General features: G+C 32.3%; 1 protein-coding gene across 2 annotated transcripts in view; it reads right to left on the reverse strand.

Moving 5' to 3' along the window:
• Nucleotides 1–9,493, reverse strand: part of LOC102678239 (E3 ubiquitin-protein ligase MYLIP) — a 57,046-nt gene that overhangs the window by 34,373 nt on the left and 13,180 nt on the right. Inside the window, exon 1 of one of the 2 annotated variants that reach the window (XM_031508634.1) lies at nucleotides 5,210–5,266. The exons of the other annotated variant lie outside the window; for it this stretch is intronic. Coding sequence (XP_031364494.1) covers nucleotides 5,210–5,251 — 42 coding nt within the window. The 5' untranslated portion in view covers nucleotides 5,252–5,266. Of the gene's footprint in view, nucleotides 1–5,209; nucleotides 5,267–9,493 lie in introns of those variants that run through there. 2 annotated transcript variants of the gene reach the window in all.

Raw genomic sequence — 9,493 nt, forward strand, 5'->3', positions numbered from 1 at the left:
TTAAAGTTAGAAACTTTTGATGATTAGAAAATTATATTCTTTCGAAGAAATATATGCTTCGAAACTAAGGAAATTTTCTTCTGTGGAATAAAATCAAAAAGAGACGTTCATAAAACGATTCAAATGATTGAAAGAATTATTTTTAAAAAATTATAGTTCAAAGTTATAAACTTTTTTCTTTGAGGCGTTTATAAAACGATCTAAACGATTGGAATGTATATTCTTTCGAGGAGCTATAAGGAAATTTTTTTCTGTGAAATAAAATCAAAAGGAGGCGTTCACAAAACGATTCAAATAATTGGAAGAATTCTTTCGAAGAATTATAATCTAAAGTTAGAAACTTTTTTCTTCGAGGTGCTCATAAAATCTGATCTAATTAACTGAAAGACTATGTTCTTTCGAAGAATGAAAATAGAACGAAACTTTTCTCTTTGGAACGCTTATAAGAACGATCTAAACGATTGTAAGAGCTACGTTCTTTCGAAGAGCTATAAGAAAATTTTTTTTTGTGCAATAAAATTAAAAAGAAGCGTTCATAAAACGATACAAACGATTGAAAGATTACATTTTTTCGAAGAGCTATAAGGAAAATTTTTTCTATGGAATAAAATTAAAAACAAAAGATTGATAAAACGATCCAAATAATTAAAATATTATATTCTTTCGAAGAATGAAGAATAGAACGAAATTTTCTTCTTTGCTCATAAAACCGATCTAAACGAAGTTTTCTTTCGAAAACGTACAAGGAAATTTTCTTCCGTGGAATAAAAACAAAAGGAGAGGCGTTCGTAAAACGATCCAATTGATCGGAAAAATTTTTCCGAAGAATAATAATCTAAAGTTGAAAACTGTTTTCTTCCAGGCGGTGATAAAATGATCTAAAATGATTGGAATCTACTATGATTCTTTCTTGGATAAAACGAAGAAGATAACGATCTAGATAACGCGCGACTAATACGATTATGTCGCAATCGTTGAGGCACGTCGAGGTTTATTGGAAACCCGAAGGAATGTCGCTCTCCGCGCACCAAAGCCGTACAAAGTTCTCGCGCTTGAAACACTCTGGCGTTACTCGAGCATTTTGTGCCGAAACGCGATGGGCGAAGAAAATTTTCTCGCCATGCGCAGCCATGTATTTAGCAGTGGATGCGTCTGGAGGAAACGGCCGTGAGAGATGCGGGCTCGTGCTATTTCCAATTTCGAGTCGTCGTCGCGCTACGCCTCTCCCGCATATTAACTTTGCTAACTAAAACGCGAAACTCTGAAACGCGTCCCACTCAATCCACTCCATCCTCGATCTAAACGATTTCGAGTCACGGTTCAAAGATTCTCCGTTTTTCATCCCGTCGCGATTAGATTCCCGTGTAAATAATTAACACTGTTATATCTGCAGTCGGTAAACTCGGTATTTACGAAAAATAAACGGCGAGAAAAATCGATGTTGGGATTCAGAGAAATTCGGATCGAAAATAGAATTTTGCTTCGCATTTTCTCGCGGCGTTGAGTGTTATTTTTGGTTGCCAAGCTGTACAGCAAATCTTTTCAGGGCTCTTTTCTTCTTTTTTTTTCTACTTTATTCTTCTATTTTTTTCTATCGTCGCTATTGGACTTTGTTCTCGACGAGATCGGCTTTTATTGAAATACAGAAAAAAAAAAAAAGAAATAGAAAGAACTCGACCTTTGTCATTAAACGATTAGATAATCCTAGGTATTCGATATTAAATATGTTACACTTTGCGTAATAAATATTGATAAGATCGTTATCATTATCTAATTCATGCTAATGTTATACACGCGTTGAGCCAACAAGCCAGCGTGCGTAATGTAGATTAAGAATAATGTATTTTAGTGTCGGCAATCATTCTCTATGAAATTCTAAAATACGAAAATTTCTCAAAAAATTACAATTCAGCTTTTCTTGTATTCATATTGTTTCGAATCCTTTTTTCCTCGATTCCTCGATTTTTTTCGTGCATATTGATGTTTTTCGACTTTCTAACTTCGCTTTTCTTTTCGTCGGATTTTTCATCGTTTCGAAGCAATTCGCAACGAAGACGTAGATTCAATATTAATATCTCTCTTCCTATTTTTGACTCGACCATACGACGTACCTCCTTTTTACGCGCTCTCTCTCTCTATCTCCCCACTCTTCTTCCTTCCTCCCTCTTTCTCCCCTCTCCCCCTGACGGACGTCGATTAATTCTTCAATTTAACTGACAGGTGAAAAAAAACAAACAAATTAAGAGGTATGGATAAAAACAAATAAAAAAGAAAAGAAAAAGAAAAAAGGGGGAGGGGAAAAAAATGGGAACAAAAACGAGCGTCGATTTAGTTAGTCGAAAAAAATTTTCGAAAAATTTGTATTCGCGTAGAATCGTAGATGTCATACGACGGATAAAAATGAAATGGAAATAAAAATTTAATGCGAAATCGCGCGTCTAATTATCGAGTAAGTAGAGAGTGAATTTTTCTTCTTTCTCTCTTTCTTTTTCTCTCTCTCTCTCTCTTTCTTTACCTTTGTCCTTTGACAAATGTTTCGACATGTTTTCATTGTGAAATAAGTTGGCGTTCAGCCAACTTTGCTCGACCTATTGAAACTTCAGTCGAATCCCCAAGCGCGATTGGTCGAATCTTACTTCGCGCTTTCGACACGACAATAATTATATACGGTGATATTGAAAATATTATAATCGTTACTTATTTTATTTTGAACCTTTCCCCTCGAAATATAATATAATATCGCAAAATGGAAACGAGCGTTATCGAATATTCTATTTTTCGTATAATTACATTAATTCGACTTTATCATGTTGAACTTGCCTTTCGAAATATTAAACACCGATCGATCGTATTTTGCCCTCCACATACAAAGAGACTTAAATCCGTCCTTATTATGATCGGTGAGACAATATTTTTCTGAAAAAATTACGTTCGTCGATTGAAAAAGTTTGGTGCATAACGAAACTCTTCTTTCGATGTATTCGATGTATTCGAAGGATCGTGAAAACATGATCAAGCAGTTCGAATTATCGATCGAAACGAACGATTTTTTGACAAACGGATATTTTAAAATACGAATAAGAGACGTCGAGGTGCGATAATTATGAAAAATTGGGAGCTTGATTTTTTTTTGAACGAAAAAACACGGAGAATTTTTTAGTAAATTTGAATAATAATGATCTGCTCGTTTGATTAATAGAAATATAACAAAGGATAATAAAAGTCGATAGAAATAGCAAAAATTATGCGAATTTCTAATGAACGTTGATAATATTTTAATCAAACGGAATTTTCTTTCAACAATTGCGCAAATTTAACGATTTACAATTTATTTATAATTTTGATCAGTATTTGTATTCCTAACGATTGTTACATAAAAAAATATATTCGTGTGTTGCGAGTGCAAAAGCGCGTGTTCCTTTTCTGACGAGATATTTTGACCGCATGCTAAAAGAAAAATTTGCTAAAAGTGCATATTCACATCCGTTTGATTTTACATTTAATCAATGCAAAACATTTCGTAAAATGAAAACACATTATTATGAAAATTTTTAATGAATACGCGGGAATTCAAGAAATAGAAAAAGTCAAAAAACAATTATATCGGCATATAAAGTAAGGAAATTCTATTCATTATTAATTCTTTTCTTTTTCTCTCTCTTTCTCTCTCACTATCTCTCTATCTCTATAAACGATTCTATTCAATTTTCTGAAAATAATTCGATTCGATTTTTAACAAAGAGACAGAACACTAAATGTTCATACCTTCACGGGCCGATAATGCGGATCGATAAGTTTCATTTTGCAAGGTGTAAGATGCAAGGTCCAAAGTCCGATCGGAGATACGTCTCGGTGTAATATTAATATCACGAGCTGTATTTATAAATGTCACGAATATATTACTTGCGCTCACCACGATGATGTTTATTATTTACGACGATTACGAAAAAAATCTTTTGTTTCGTTCTTTTGCAAATATCGAATCGTTAAAAAAAAAAAATTAACGTAATTTTTCATTCGATATAGTTTCTTCTTCGATCGTAGCACGGTATTCGAGTTTAATTTAAGATTAAGATAATTTCGAGCGCTCGTTCCACGCAAAAAATAACGTTTTATAAATAATAATTCCGTAAGTGCTGTTATTTCGGATACTCGGGGGAAAATTGATTTTTGCGAGGAGCATACACGTCGAATAAAATTACTAGTTTTATCGTCTAACCAAAAAGAAACTAACCGAAGAGAAGAAACAGCGAAATGAAAAAAATAAATCTAAAAAAAAAAAAAAAAAAAAAGGGCCCCCCTTTTCAAAAAGGAAGGGAAGGTTGGTTGAAAAATAGTTTAAAAAAAAAAAGAAAAAAAAAAAACTAAAAAAAAAAAAAAAAAAAAAGAGATCCTCATTTCGAAAATGCAAGGATAGATTGTTGTAAAATAGTTTAGAAAAAAATCGACGAATGATATGATAATTTATCCAGATTGGCATAATTTATGCGCATATCATTATATCTTCTCGAGAATATAATTATTTTTTATAATTATGTAGTCGGACAATGCACGATACATGTGACTCATTGACTCGATTTATATAGAATAATTAATATTGTTGTAATTAATTGATATGCACAAATTAAATCTTACACATTCGTTATTATCTTATACTTAGATACATTTTTTAACATTAAAATATCGAATATCGAAGAAAATTTTTCGCCTGACAATATATTGAATCATAATCTTTATGGATATATTTAACTTTTAGACATTTATTATTATCCACGCTGAATAAGATATTTTCACAGAAGAGATAAAATATCGAAAATTGAAGAAAATTGTGTTGGCAATATAAAAAGAAACGATAAAAGAGAAAGATTTTAGTCTACATACCACACACATGCGCGCATATACATATACACACACATATACACACACACATATAGAAGTCGATACAAGAAGACAACGCAACTCCTTCTGCTCGTCTCGTTATTTCCGGATGGCACGTGACGTAATATCCTGTCCCGGTTTCAACAACATAGCTCACCGATTCCCATAGTGTCGTTTACGGATGGCAAAACACAATTCGATCCCACATTCGACGCGTCCGCCACGCGTTAACGCGCCTATACACTGATCAACAGAGACAAACGTATTTACACCGTGGTAACACCGTTATAAAGTAACTTTTGATAATCGGTATTAACGCGCGGCGAATTACCAGCGTAATGCAGATCCCGCCAAAAGCTCGATCATGTTTCATTTCACCTAAAATCCATAGCGAAGTTAATACCCAACGAGTCGGTGGTAATCGAGCAAATCATCGAATACGTGAGACCTCTGGTGTCCGTGTCCCGGCATCCACGCGCCCAAATACACCATTTTGGAATACAAAAGAAACATCACTCGCCCGTCCTTGATCGTGTATCTCGTTTCACTTGTTATTCCGTTATAAATAATCATTGATTATTAAAGCATCTTATCAAACGATAAATACTCGAAGCAAGAAATTAATTTATCGTTACGAATAAATGAGTGATAAGTTTTATATCCTTGACCGTATGACGGAGACGTTATATTAATGTTCGATATTTTCGTCGTTCGTTTCCAACGATGAATCATGATTACTATCGTTGAAATACATGATCGTTTCGATCATTTCAAGATCTCAAGGACCCAAGACTCACAACTATGTAGATCTCTTGATATTGGAACAAATGTTTTTTTGTAATTTCAATGACAGTTCCATTGCGAAACGAAATCTTCGATACGCGTGTGATTATCATGATTTATTCGTTCACGTATCGAATATTCATTTTGCTTTCAGATTTGATTATTAATTTTAGAATCATCGTTGCGATTATGAAATACGACGATGAGCGATTCTCGACGAAGCGGAAATCAACCTGCCGGCATCGCATAATTATAGCTATTTAATTAATTATTCTTTAATTACAGCGGTGTGATTAGAATTTTTCAAAATTAATAAACTGTCATGTTTTTCGCATCACGAATAATTATCGAATAAATAATTTATCATAAATATCGCGAATTATTTTTTGAATGTATTATATCTATTTGATATAATATCATTATACCAAATATCATAATAAGTATCATTTGCAAATTTTTTGCAAATGATTTGAAATGAAAAATAAATTCTTCATTAATTTAGAAAGATGAGAGAATAAAACGAGATTATTCTTCTGTTAATTTGATGAGATGTTATCTCATTGAAAAGATATGATTAATCGCATTTATCTTATTATCACGCAACTCTTTGTCCTTAACTAGGAGAGGAAGTTTGAATCAAGCTGTTGTTGGTCCCTATCACATCTTGAAAGCTTGGAGTTCTCGTCGATCGATCGAGTTGTTCCGGTGGGGACACTTTATGAAATCTTATCCCTCCCTTAATAAATGAACGACGAGATACATTTCCTCGCGCATAAACTAGCGGATAATCGTGTTAAAAATAACAGGGGAAAAAGGCGATAGAGTATTATTGACTTTTAATTTCTCAACGATTTATTATTCGCTTTAATTCTTTTCTAGAAACAAATTTTTTAGAAAACAGTCCATCTGTTTCATCATTCTCTCCACGCTTGTGTTGTTATTCTTTCTCGTGTTACATTTAACATTAGTGTTCACTGGTGGAAAGAAGTCTCGCGAAGGAAACGCGAGTCTGATTGGCTAATGTGGAAGGAAACGCCTACTTTCACACGCGTTTTTGTTTGTATCATGGTATTTGTCACATATACTAATCCAAAACGACGATCTATATCTAAACTTCGATGTATTAGCGTAGAATATTATAGAATCCAGAATATTCTAACGTGTCGATATAATATATACAATAATATAGAAATTTTTTTATTTCTCATACGTGAAGGCTAATTATGGTTTGTAACAATAATTTAATTTATAAATATAATTTTGCATTCGAGTAAGATAATAATTGTATATAAATAATTTCGAAAATATTTCAGCTTTCAATCTTAGATAATTATTCTAACGTAACTTCATAAATGAAAATAATTTTTACAATTTTGAATATTCAAATTATAGTTCTTCTTCTACTATGTAGTGTGTGTCAGAATTGTCAACAAAGTATTTGAAATGACTTTTATTGTTCTTTCGTCATCATGTCCGTAAGACATCTTTCCAACAGTATTTTTGGCTCATCAAAGTATGCGAACACTTTTCCATTGTTTGGCGAAATGTTAATAATTTTTAATGAAATTTCTTGACATGTGAATTATATCTTTTTTAAGCAGGTGAGATCTGTGTTTACGAAAAAAATTCTTAGATGAAATTGTATTAAAAATTGAGAGTCGATTTCTCCTTCTGAAAAAGAATTTCTCTACTATGTTCTATGCACATAGAAACTTTCATTAAAATCATAATCGTCGAGTTGGACGAATTTCTCTGTAAAATAGTATTCGAATACTTTTATAAGCCACTGAAATATGTAAAGAAAATTAAAAAAACTAACACAACATATGAAAAAATTACATTCATATGAAATATATAAAAATTGTCATTTACAAAAAGAAGAAAACATATTCAACCGATAATAACCTAATCGATTTTAAAAAAAAAGCTTTTAACTTTTTCAAGACATCAAACTTTCAAAGTAATAAAATAAAATATTATCGGTGCTTCTAGCTTTTTATTTTTATCATTAAAAGATTCTATAGTAAAGAATCCTTCACAACAAATTTTAATTTTTTCTTTTAGAATAATTTTAACGAAGAATTAAATATATACATACGGGTTAATGTTTCTAAAAGATTAATTTATTAATTAATTAGAAATCTGCCAAAAATAAATATTAATAAAAAAAGAGAAAAAAGTTATTAAGCTTATTAATTCATCTTCTCTTCTATCGTATAATATTCTTAAAAAATGAAATCACGTCTCTAGCTACTCGTCTCATAGCCGGATATAAACAACAACATAAATATTCACGATCGTTTCGATCGATAGGCAATTGCGTTTCTATAACCGGTCTAGCAAAATCTAACGTTATTATAAAAAAAAAAAGGAGGATTCCATGATTAAATCATGATTATTTATTAAGTTTATCTTCTCTTCTAGTATCGTGTAAAGTGACGGCGTATAATATTCTCGAAAAATAAAATAACCACTCGTTTGTACAAACAACGATATAAATATTCACGTTGATCGTTCCAATAGATAAGCGAGTGCATTTGTACAACCGGTTTGGTAAAATGTGCTGTTATAAAAGTAAAAAAAAAAAAAAAGAATTTACGAAATCGAAATTCACTTATTAAGTTTATATATCTATCTTCTCTCTAATATCGCATAATATTCTTAAAAAATGAAATCCGTGGCCAACCATTTGTACAAACATCGACATAAATATTCATAAATTGTTCGAATATATAGAGAATCGTAACCAGTCAACCGCGCCTCGTGTATTTATACGCCGCGTAGGAGAGCGGCGTGAACTTGGCTAATTTCATTTGTCGGCGATGCATTAAAACCGGTAGCGATAAAACGCCTACAGGTTGCGCGTCCAAGCTTGAAACCGTTCGACGATTTGGCACAGTGCCAGCCACTCTTCTTCCACTATACTTTTGAGACGACGCGTACAATTTACGTTTGATCGAACGTGTAACTATAGAGTGGGAATTCTTCCGTTGAATTCTTTTCTCGCTTTATCAATTTTGCGGGGAACGAGAATGACTTTCGGAAAAAATGAAACAAACCACTAAAATTATTTCTGTTTACGAATGTCATGGATATTTTTGACCGATTCAAGCGATGAAAAAAAAAAGCAATATTCTTTGCGAACGTTTCAAAATTTGCGTGCGCAAGCTGTCGCAACACTGTGCCGCGCATTTCTATCGTACCTTGGCCTACCATAAAAAACGATTCAACATTTCCTGCACCAATCGGCCTCTATAACTATTCTCAACGATTTGAAATATCGCTTTTAAGGTTTCTCATGTTCGTTCCGGAATCAGGAAGGTAGCTATGAAAAAAAAATCTTGTTCCAATTTTCAAATCATCGTGACGTCTATAATTCTTTGTGGTAACGTGAAATGTAGATGGAGCGCAAATAAAACCAATATCGAGCCAAGCATTCCCGATAATGAATTCTCGATTTTTCAATATCAATTGCACGCCTCGTTATCGCGCGATTTCTTATCACCAGATACAATTTTTCTGGAAATCTCGTGGAACCTTCTGTTTTCGATTATGTTTATAAACACAACGATTAAATCATGGAAAAAGTATTTTCTCTAAAAGCTTGAAAAGTAGAAACGAAATGGAGCAAAATCGATCGAGAATCGAGATTAAGAAAGCGAAAGCCGAAAGAAAAAGTTGGTTAATCAGAGGTACGCGATATTATTAAATTTATAATTCTTTTATAATTTACATTTATATAGTGAAGTACTATTTTCTTGAATCTTTAACCTATCTGACATCTTATGAATTATTTACGCGTATATCATGAAATATATATATATATATATAT

This window comes from Apis dorsata, unplaced genomic scaffold, assembly GCF_000469605.1.
Source record: "Apis dorsata unplaced genomic scaffold, Apis dorsata 1.3 scaffold_92, whole genome shotgun sequence".
Classification (NCBI taxonomy): domain Eukaryota; kingdom Metazoa; phylum Arthropoda; class Insecta; order Hymenoptera; family Apidae; genus Apis; species Apis dorsata.